We start from the raw sequence: 12,147 nt of genomic DNA, 5'->3' as shown, positions 1-12,147 counted from the left end.
AACCATGGGAAAGTGTACAGGCATTCATTCTCTGGGGTCAAACTGCAGGGAGAGATTTCTCTCTGGCTGCAGTTGGGTTACTTTGCCCCACAGCAGCCATTTTTGCTCTGGAAAGAAAAGCTGGAGTATCTGTATGGTTTTGGTTTCTACTGGGAGAGTGGTGATTCTCTCAATAGAAACTGAATATCTGTATATAGCCTCAGTTTACATACCTGGACATTTTCATAATGTTGATGCAAGTAACTGTTCCTTAAAAAAGGAAACTGGAATGACAGTATGTCTGCTGTCTTTAAAATTCATGTTTCTAGCTGCATCTTTTTAAAGTGATCATCAACATAGAAAGTTAGTTTATTTTGCATAAATAAAAATGTATTCTTACCTTTTAATTTGCATTTGTATTCAAGTCTATTAAAAGATAAAATTTCACTGAGGTATAGTAATAAAAGAAAAGGATATTTTCCTGCAGTTTCCACACCCAATCTGTAGTCAACATAGCTTTTGGACGGATGGAAGTTGAATATAAAAATGAGATTTGCCCTCTCAAAAGCTATGACCTTATTTGACTCATGTTTTTCACTCACAAAACCCTAAAAAGAAAGAGATAAGTACATTTCAATTGTTACAAATAAGGTTTTATTTGCAATTAGAATGGCAAAAATAGGCAGACACGTTGCAGCCTTACCTGAATTCAGCTGAAACCAAAATGCTGTCAAATAAAATTAAAGCGGTATTGATATTTGAGTTAAAGTCTAAGCTCGAATTCTGTCACACAGTGTGTAATTTCATATAAGATTTCAGATCACAAAACTACATCCTTAAATTTTTAAACAGCTGAGGAAGATGTGAAAGGAAAAAAAGATAATAAAATCAAAGTCAACTACACATTTTATTTTGGCAATTGGTGGGGCTGAGGAAGGGGAGCACTTGGAGGAAGAACTCCAAGTGAAATTAAATTATGCATCAATGTCCATACTTTTCTTTCCACAAATAGATTTCTTATACTAATGGTAATTTCCACTTACATTCTTGACTGGATCAGCATTATTTCTATTGGTGATTTAGAAATTAGTATACTTTGGGCATGTTGACATGTTGCCCTACAGCAACATCACTGTGCAGTGTACAATGGTGATGTAGAGATCACGTGGGTCTACAAGTAATAGCCAGCTATGTCACTGTAGAGCATGCTCTGATGTAGCAGCAAGATTAACAGTAACCACCATACACAGCAACGTGTTGGCACACCCAACGTGGAGTAAAGAAAATGCCTTTTGGTACTCTGTTACATGCTTGATAATAAGGATTATTTCTTAGTTTGCCACCAATGTTGGAAATAGTCTTGATAACCCACGTGAGAATATTTATTACTAGCAAAAACAAATTATCACACATATACTACCTTCACTTTATTTTCCTTGCATTAGCAAATACTTAATCAGATCACAAAGCTACAACCCCCTCTAACTTACTGGTTGGTCCACAGGGTGGGAGGAGGGAGGATATCCATTTGGGATTGTGGGGGAGAGGCCAGGGGCTACAAATCACCCAGTACCCAGGGAGGGGTAGGAAAAGTGCAGCCCTCAGTTTAGGGCCAGCAATAGGGCTTTCCCAGCCCTGGGGCTGCACTCTAAAAATATACAGAAGTTCAGTTAGAGCGACCTATCCATGCCTGATCTAAATTAGTGTACCTCCAAAGTACAGTTAAATTAGATCAGGTCAGCCATTTTTTGGACTGATCTAACTTTCCCATGAACTGTACAGAAGTTCCACTTAGATTCGTAGTTAGGTCAATCTAAGTGTAAGGTCTACACATGGGCAAACCAAGTTATATTGGGTGGTCATTTTTAACATGATCTAAACTCCCTAAACATCTGTACATACACAAAAAGTATTCTATGTAAATAATTATGCTTTTGACAAAAACAAATTATCAAAACAACGTAGACTTTCCCAAAACAACCTTTGGAGTGGATTTGAGGCAGATTTTTTATTTTCTTTTTCAACCAATCTAAAGTGAGGTCCTAAATGAAGAAGCAAAAGAAGCATAAATAAATAAATAAATAAATCAGATCAACACCACACTGATGGAGTTAATAGGACACTGTTCAGATTTTCATTATCTCCAGAAGAGACTTCAGTGACATGTTTTGACAACTTGAAATATGTAACAGGGAACTGCACGGTGCATAATAAAGTGCTGTTTAAAATTTTTGCATGTAGATTTTATATTATTAGAATTCTGAGCATGTACACTACTGGTGACTAAAACATAACGTTCAATATATATGGCTTACCGGGGGAGATGCAAGCCAGCCGAATCTTTCTTCCAATTTATTCATATCTCTGTCAAAAGCATTTAGAAATCTATAGCGAAGATGTTGCTCATCAGCTAAATGAAACTGTCTTCTGGCATAATGGTAGCTCTCGTTATTTCCTTTTCTGGGGAAGTCTAACCATTCTGGATGCCCAAATTCATTGCCTGTATTTAAAAATATTCATTAAGGAAACATGAAATATACACATACGTTTAAATGACACCTGAAAAAAATACTATGTATTTTAACATACTTTAACAATTTCCCTTCTCCATAATGCACTCTAAAGTGATTTTCCATACAAAAAGGTGCCTTGAAACATTAAAAAGCTTTTCAGGCCTTCCTAATGTGTTACTAGTATTGTAGTATGACAATGAGAATACTAGATCACAAAAGTTCCATAAGCCTTTTATACTGGTTATAGATTGACTGTGGATATAGACACATGGCATTGTTACTGGTATTAGTTTGTAGTAAATCCACTCCATAATAAGAAGTGAAAACACAACCAGCTCTCCCTAAAACTGGATGCCTGCAACATTACAGAGCTTTACCATTAGCTGGTAGGAGATCCAGCATACATTAAGCAAAGGAGTATACTGAGATGACATTGAATAGAAACTGATACACAGCACTTACTCTTGTAGCAATTAAAGCTATTATTGTTTCCTCAGGGGAATATTAGTCTGGAAAAGTCAAGACTGTAGCAATGCTACGCATTGTATATCTGTTCCACTTCCAGTAAAAGTAAATGTGTCGTGTCTCCACATCCAGTATTAATGGGTTAGGCTGCTTCCCTCTCCCAACTTTATGTTGTCACAATCATGCTTAAAGATCTATTAAGCAGCCTCTGGGCTGCACTCTGTGTGGTGGGTGGAGCCAAGGCTGCACTGTGGACAGTTAGCCCCTGCTGTAGCCCAGAGCACAGCCTTGGCTCCGCCAGCCCAGCAGAGCACAGTTGAGCAGGGGCTAATGGGGGGCTGCAGCCACCCTAAAATTCCCAATAGCCTCTGCTGCCAGCCCCACTCCAATCGAGGTGCACACGTTTGCCCCCATGCCCTGCCACTCTTCACCTAGCCAGGGTGAAGCCACGACTTGTCAAGGAGGCGCGGGGTGGCTGGGCAAGCGATGGGAGGGCATAGCTCCCACTCCCAGCGCCTTCTGCCACCCATCAGAGCACAGCCCAGTTCAGCCTGCACAGATCCGGGGACACATGCTCGCACATGGCAACGCACAGTGGCAAATGGACGGATGCCCCCTGTCCTGCCTGGGCAGTTTGTCCCAGCCCAAGCACTCCCTCGCTGTGGGGGTATTGACCTGCCCCCCCCACACCCCTTCCCTCCCCCCTCCACCCACCACAACAGACTTACCAGCTGGAGGTGGCTGTATCCAGCATCCCCAAGGACTGCTGCCTGTTTAGTCTATGGCCAAATCTCCAAATTGGTGCTGAATTTTTTCTGAATCTATTTGGAGGCTTCTGATTCAATTTGGAGCTTTTAATGGGTCTCCTGAATCAATTTGGATCTGGAGATTTGGCCGCTGAATCAGGTCAAATCTTCTCCAAATCGAATCGACTACCAAAGCTTCGTACATCTCCAATAAGCACTGTGACACTGTCAGTGTACCAGGATTGTTCTGAGAGCAGTTTTGAGAGCAACATTCATGTGATGCACAAACTCCCTATGCTTGTCATCTTATTTTGAGTATGAAGTAAAAGTAACTTAAAGAATTACAGAGATATCTCCAAACAGCTACTCATGTTCTCTTATACACAGTGCGTCTTTTGTAGAGGATTATACAGCTACTGGGGACTGAAAGAACCATGCTATTTTGTGGATAGATAACCCATGTGTGCAGCCAACACCTGCTCCCTTCCAGATGGACAAGCAACTGGTATGAATTTGGGTTTTCACAACAACCTTTATGAGTTTCCACAGTTCAAAAATAGGGAATATTAGCCAAGTTAAAGTAAACAAAACAAACAATAGAAGACAGAGGCTAAATTATTTTTATTTTTTCCATATATATGAAATTTTTTGCAATGCTGCTTTGCAAATGAACCGACAAGTGACAAATTAAATTTCATGTTTCAAAGCACAACAACTAAATTTCACATTCAGCTCAAAAACATAAGCAGAACTATGAAATAATTGGATCAGAATCACAGCAGGACTCTGAAAATGACCTTGGCATAACAGTGGACCATGCTTTAAAACTGTGTTGACAATACGGTGAAGAAATTTAAGATACTGAGGTAGTGCTACTAAAAAAAACATGCATCTAACTACTTTTAATATATTTATTTTGCATTAATTTAAGATATTCTCTTCAGAATAGTCTTCACAATGTGAAGACTATAACCGAAGGCAGTATCCTAAATTTTGAAGCACATGAGATAGCACAGTGAAAAATGGCAAAAAATGAGTTTTAAAGTGAGAGATATTACATATGTTTTGAAGAGAGACAAGGAAATCAAACTGTTCATTGTAGCATAACATAGTTAACACTGGAATTTTTATTTTGAATTGTGGAAAATATTGAATAGTTAAATGAATGCCATACCAATGAAGTATGCCACCTTAAAGCAGAAGAAAGGACAAACAGTTCTCTATATGCAGAATTTCTTTTTTTGAATAAGATATAGACGAACAGAAGCAAGTCCTATCTGAAGCAGACATAATATGATAGCTATATAGAAAGGCTTACATAGAAAAATAGAATTTAACACTGTATAACAAGTTAATAAAAGGTTAGATTACTTGCCGAGGGCAGGAATGTATTTAAAGTCACAAATTTTGGTAGGCTTAAAAGCTTGCTTCAAAGCAGTTTGTTTTTTATGGCATCTTTTAGATGACAACTTTTTAGGCAGCTTTTACTCTTCAGCAGGCAAGCTCTCTCATATATAAAGGGTAAAAGAGGAAGATTAATAAAAAGAGCAAATGTTGCTCTCCATGAGCAAGTCTACACATGCATTAATGTACCATTGCTACAGTGCATTTAGTTTAGTACCTGTAATATGAGGTACTAACTAAATGTGCAGTAGTTGGTGCTACTCAGCAGCAGCACTGGTGCACAATCTTTCCATGATGCTTAATGCATGGTAGACTAATTCTACTGTGCATTAGTGCATTAACATGGCTTTTGCCGTGATGCACTAATGCACAGTAGAATGAGTCTACTGAGCATTAAGCATCTCATGTAGACATGCTCCATAAGAAAGACGTTTCCAATTTCAGAGAGAATAGACCAGCATAGGTTTTTGGAACATGTTCTAAGAAAATGTAGCTCATGTTTGGGATAGAAATACCCACTTCATGAATCCATCAAGAGCACTTTGTCACTTGAAACAAAGTCTCAAGTCTTTTCCTCTTAAGTGAGAATTCACATTTCACAGAATCTCTTGCTTGATTTATCTTTGTGGTGTTCACTGAGCTGATAAATCTAAAAAACATAGGAAATTGAAGACTTTTGAAATACATGGGGGAAGGGAGGGAGCACAACAGAGAAGAAAACAGGTTACTAACACTGCTGGAGTTAATTAATGGCACCAGTAAAGTACGTGCCAAGTTCTTCCTCCTCACAACTTTTCATTTCCTCTTCAGACAGCAGCATTCATGTCTGGGTAATTGTGAAAACCTCTAAACTCAGAAGTACTATTGGGATTTCTTTTCCTGTAATTAATTTTTTGCTGTTTGATGTAAAGGTCCAAACTATAAAATGACAAGAAGCCAGCTGGTACAAGTGATGCAATGCAAGACAATGAGACTAATGGAGTAAAAAAATGTTAAATGAACATTTTGATTAGAGACACAAAATGAAAATATTCACTAAACTGCAATGCATACTAATTTGACTTATTCATTAATAAAAGCATGCCAATGCCTACACATTGTATATAGTGTACAACTTTAAGAGGTACGATTGTTGTGGGTAAAATATTAAATGCCCAATGCCGATGGGATCTGTGAATTACTGCCCCATTCACTAGGTTGACAAATTACTCATCAGTTCATTTATATGGTAAACTATAAATACATCTAAACCTTTTTCATAAATTACTTAGCAATATCCAGCAGAGCCGGTTAGTGTTCAGATGAAACCCACAGGGCTGTTACAATTCTGTTGATCTTCCCTTTTCTGACAGTTTTGATAGCAGTTCTATACACCAGTGGTCTCCTAAAGGGCAAGGCTAAACTGATAAGACAAAAGGGCAGTTTGTGAAATTAAGCAGCACTATGCTCTCGTTTTTGTTCTCTTTCCTTTTCCTTTTTTGGATAACAGGGAAATAATATGGTACTTTAGGAACACTTTAAAATTAATGGAAACATAATGCAACAAAAAGCAAAACATTCCCATTACAGGCTTTCCCATTATAGACTGTCACAAAATTGCATGGCAGAAAAAAAAATACAATCTATGAAAAAAGTGATCCATTTTCACTTCTTCAATACACTGAAAAAGTAAGAACTTTACCTGGAAAATTATTTTTATTGGGAGACTGGTATAAAATATAAAAACTTGGACTGTCCTGAAAGGGGCTAAGGGATTAACAGCCAAATTCATAAAGTAGTAGATATGTACTAGACACTTGGGGTTGTGCCTCAGATGGTTTAAATTAGCACAGCTCTATTCAAATCTGCGGGATTATACCAATTAACACCAGCTAAATATCTAACCAATCACAGGTTCCATCTTATTTGAAGTTAGCTCAATTACTGTTGTACTTATATGGTTGACAATGTAGCAATAAAAATACTCCAGTTAAAAATACTGCCTTATTACAAGAAGAAATAAATATTTTTTTAAGAGTACTGAAGCATTTCATGTCAGAACCAGGAGAGTTGGCATATTCTAACAGTTTTGCAGAAAGTGAGTATTTCAAAAAATTGCTAGACAAGTTCTTCATCCCATGGAGAGTTCAACCTGTATCTAATTTTTTTTTCTGAAAGTAAGTCTCACTGAAATAAGTTTCTGCAAAAATTTTAAATTAAAAACTGACTTTTTTTTGCTGACCGTTGTTGCAATATTCCCATTGAGCTCTGAACAGAATAGCAAAGCTGTTGTTTAAAATGCAGTTGTAAGCAAACACTGGACTGATCCTGAAAGCCCAATTCAATATTGGATGAAATCAATGAAGAATCAACAGAAACAGTTCTTCCATTGGGAACTGATATTAATTATTTATTACGTTGGTTACTACGGCTAGGGACAAAAGTTACACATAAACTGGTTTTAGATATCAGAAACCAGTTTAAATCTGTAACAGAACAGAGAGGTTCAGTGCACATAAACTGCTTTCAAAATGGCCAAAACCGGTTTAAGATAAATCTGGATGGATATAGTATCGGACTGATTTAGATCAAACTGATTCATGGAACTTTTGTTCCAGCTCTGTTCGCAGTTCAAGTTAACTCACAGTCCTTCAGCATACCAGGATGCTTTGCAACTCTGGGCTGTGCTTTCTGCTCCAGTGGAGCAGGGCTGACCCCACCACCAGTTATTACAGAGCTGAGGCAGGAAAGCTCTTGCTTCCTGTCTGTTAGCCTGGCAGGAGGAGAGGGAGGCAGAGGAACAGATCCCCCAAGGCTCCTTAGCCCTGGTCAGTAAAAGAAGAGGAGGAAAACGCCTCATGGAGGGGGCTTTATGCTCCCTCCCATGCAGCCCAGTGACCCAGGCTGGGATCAACTCAGGCCTTCTCCCTATTCAGCTGTCCATCTGTGATGGAGATGGAGGGTGGGAACACGCCCCCTGCCTGGCACTGGCCCTGCAGATAGGGTCTGCCTGGTGCAGGGGTGGGAAAACACAGACCAGGGGGCTTTTTGTCCCCCCTGCAGCTGAGACCCGGGCTGAGATTCCCCTAACTCCTCTGCATGAGTAACAGGTAAGGCTGGGGGAATCTCAGCCCAGCTCTCAACAGGGCTTTCCCCCCCAGTGGGGCTTTTCCTACATGGTGCAGTCCCTGGCTAACTTGGGGGTGAATTCTCACCCCTCCACCCCTAAGGAAGGGGCTAAGAAGAGATTGGCTGCTAGACATATGCCCCCACCTTTTATCAGTGGTGGACGGTAGAGCCAGGATACAAACCAGGCCTGGGCTTTTTGTTTTTTTTAAATAGTTATATTACATTTTATACTCAGAGGGCACATTTACACAAGACATTCACTGCACAGTTGACTAATTAGTTGCACATTGCATGTCACATGTCTACACTATTAGGCCAGAGTAGATTAATCAATTCTGTAGCAGGATAGTATTTTTAAATACAAGTACTATCTTGTAAACACAAGTTTTATACTCCACAGCAGTGCATGTGTAGACGTTGATACAGCTGGTTGGAACACAAGGGTGCTTCAGTGGGTGGGCTACCTGCTGGCTAGCCCCACACTGAAGTACCCTCGTACCCCAAACAGCCCCTCTGTTGGCAGGCTGACCCGCCCCCAGGTCTTCTGACAGCTGGGGCTGCTCTCACCTAGCTCAACGTGCTATACTCCCGAGTGCATGTGCATACGTGTCACCCAGGAGCAATAAATTTGGGGGCAATAAGTTCTGGATTTTATTCACATTCCGTAATAGCACACGTAGACACTCCCAGATAGAGGCAGTTAGCCATGTTAGTCTTAAGTCAGGCAGAAAGTAAGGTAGAGATGCACCAAATGGCCTCAAAAACATGACCTTTAAAGTGTGATTAATAAGTTAATCTCACATTAAAAAGTAATCCAACAACATGTGCAAGTCCATTTAAAGCATGCAAATACAGTCAACTAGTTGCAATGGCTGTTTATAGGTACTATGTTTTTCTAGGTTTAATTTGAACTAGAGACATCACTATATACACATCAACATCTGTAGTCCAAATTAAAATTGGCTCCAGTCCAAATGAACAACCCTCATTGAATGAGGATCAAAGTTAATGCAGACTAGGACAGTCCAAACTAGGCAGTTTAAACTATATTAAATGACATATATATTAGGTTAGGTATCGGGCTTTCTGTTGCTTGTGCCCACCACCCCTGCCATCTCTACTGAAGTGTAGAAATGCACAAAAACCTCCCTGATGGTCAATGTTAGTCTATTAACCCTAAATTCAAATTGAAATATCAAACAAATTGTGTATATATGAATCAGTTAACATGGTTTAGAAAACAGTGAGCGTGTCTACAAATTATTATTGTTAGTCCACATATAATATGTAATAAATAACTTTGCAGCTTGTTGGTATTATTCCATAAATTAAACATGTGCCCAGGACCTTTCTAAACCCCATACGCCATTCACCCAGGTGGCACCTAAAGCAGTGGCCCACATATAGGAACCTGCCACTAAACTGCTGTAGCCTGATAACAGGCTCTCTGTGCTTGGGAAGCTATGAAACCCTGGGGCTTGCCCCTTTAAATATTTGGCAGCCTCCTTCCTCCCTCCCTCCACACCTACTGTGTTTTATTTCATTGTTGAACATTTGCGTATACAATTAATTTTTTCTTCTTGTCCCAGCAAACTTTCTTTCTAGATCCCTTAAGGATGGACTTTATATATAAAAATCTCTTCCCTCTTCTTTTTGGAGTACCTTTGAAGTGACTCTGGTTTGTTCTTCCTCAGCCTTGTTTAATTCCTTTCTATAGAATTTGGATGGAGTGAAGAATCAACATATAAAATTCTGTTGGTGTGACAGATCAGACACTATATGGGCAGACAAAGAGATAATTTTTTTTCTCCTGATGAAGCACTGTCTATCTTTGCATCAATTAGAGTTTTTTGCACTGTGCTGTATTTGGTTTCCAGAAAGACGGATGTACAGTATTTGAAATATTCATAGTATTTCCAGGAATTTTTACTAGTATATATTTGTAATGATCACATGACTAATAAGTACCTGCAGATCATTTCAACAATGAACAATAACCCACACTACAGAGTTAGTAGGGCTAAATGTACCTTGTCCTGCATCCACAGATGCATTTCAAGCAGGGCCAAGGAGGTGATCCTCCCCCTCTGTGCGACTCTGGTCAGGCCACAGCTGGAATACCGTGTTCAGTTCTGGGCACTGCACTTCAGGAGGGATGTGGACAGCATGGAGAGGGTCCAGATGAGGGCCACCCACATGATCTGGGGACAGCAGGGCAGACTCTACAAATAAAGGCTATGGGACCTTAACCTGTTCAGCCTTCACAAGAGAAGGCTGAGGGGGGACCTGGTGACTGTCTATAAACTCACTAGGGGGGGACCAGAAGGGTTTGGGAGAGAACTTGTTCCCCCTAGTACCTCCTGGGGTAACAAGGAATAATGGCCACAAGTTGTTAGAGAGTAGGTTTAGGCTACACATCTGAAGGCACTACTTCACAGTCAGGGTGCCTAGGATCTGGAACCAACTTCCAAGGGAAGTGGTGATGACTCCTACCAGGGGTCTTTAAAAGAAGGATTGATGTCTACCTGGCTGGGGTCACCTGAGCCCGATTTTCTCTCCTGCCCAGGGAAGGGGGTGTGACCTGATGATCTACAAGGTCCCTTCTGACCCTACTTCTATGAATCTATGAGTCATAGAGAGATAAACCTCGAGGAGGTCATCTAACCAAGCTCCTGCTCAATGCAGGATCATTCTTATCAAACAGCTGTATGTATACAAAGATTTAGTCTAACCTGTTTCTAAAAAACTATGGGCATAACTCTTACACACATCTACCAGGCATAATGTCCAAAACATATAAAGCAACCTTTAATTTACCTCAGGTAAAACAGAGGGGTGACAGCACTGTCAATATTCTCTTACTGCATGCACAAGAAGTAGTTCATTAAATACGTTCAACAAATCCAAGGAAAAGCATAAAACCCCCCCACAACAATTCATGCCATAGGGTAAAAATCCTTCCTGATCCTAAATGTGGCAACTGCTCTGATCTGGAGTGGAGAATCAAGACTTTATAGCTGGGAACCTCTGGGTTTCTTAAATTCCAGAAGGAGAATCTGCACACCACAGTTAAAATCCACCACTCCAAATTTATGCCACTAAAACACAATGCTTTTGAGGTCCAAGACTGGTCCTCCAATCTGTTTGTAATACTTTCCAGTTTCACACCACCTGCACATTTGCAAAAACAAAGCAAAACCAAAAATGCCCTTGATGTTCATAGCAACAGAAGGGAAAAAATCGTTCCCTATGTGGCAGCTGGCAAAGTCCAAAAGCATGAGATAAACGAAACACCCTCCCTTTTTGCTCTGTAACCTGGAGACCACAGATGCATCACATATCACCATCTGGACTGGAGAGCGAGGCCTTCCTTTTCTAGAATTCTGTCTCCTCTGTAAACTTGTCTCAGCTCCTTTAAAACTTTCATATCTAAGTTTGATGTGGAACTCTGCTTCATTCCTCTTGCTGCTGAGCATGGTCTTCTCCAACTTCCACTTGCTCTATGCCGCAGAGCCCTTCTTATGGTCTCTGAGCAATGGAAGTGTGAGGATTGCCTGGGCTTCCAACTAATATTCTTTACCAGATGCTTCAGGTATTGATTCTACTAAATCGCCCCGACCCATGTTTATCAAAACACTTCTTGAAAACATCCAAAGAATGTCCATAACTTGTCTAAGCAGTACTCTGCCTTGTTGTTCTAACAGGGAAGAATTTTTCCTGACATCCAGTTCATTTCATTTTGCTATGATTTTAAAGAATTATTGTGTGTTCTACCTTCTGCAGGGAGAGAGAAAAGTTGTCCTCCCTCTTTTTATGATGTCATATTCTTTCATTATATCAGACTGACATCATGCCCTGGTCATACCCACTTCAAACCCTGGTCATACCCAGTTCACTGTCCCTTTCATCACCCAATCTCTGCCATTGGGTAC

The 12,147-nt window shown here is 40.1% G+C and overlaps 1 protein-coding gene across 2 annotated transcripts in view; it reads right to left on the bottom strand.

Annotated features, from left to right (window-relative positions):
• GBE1 (1,4-alpha-glucan branching enzyme 1) overlaps positions 1 to 12,147 on the bottom strand; it is a 313,525-nt gene that overhangs the window by 43,559 nt on the left and 257,819 nt on the right. For both annotated transcript variants that reach the window (XM_090059712.1, XM_090059722.1), the window contains exons 13-14: positions 2,295 to 2,479; positions 459 to 587 (exon numbers count right to left, since the gene is read on the bottom strand). In XM_090059712.1, coding sequence (XP_089915838.1) covers positions 459 to 587; positions 2,295 to 2,479 — 314 coding nt within the window. The remainder of the gene's footprint in view (positions 1 to 458; positions 588 to 2,294; positions 2,480 to 12,147) is intronic.

Source organism: Crocodylus siamensis, chromosome 1 (assembly GCF_052110815.1).
Source record: "Crocodylus siamensis isolate JL-2025a chromosome 1, ASM5211081v1, whole genome shotgun sequence".
Classification (NCBI taxonomy): domain Eukaryota; kingdom Metazoa; phylum Chordata; order Crocodylia; family Crocodylidae; genus Crocodylus; species Crocodylus siamensis.
This window is presented reverse-complemented; position numbering and strand designations above follow the sequence as displayed.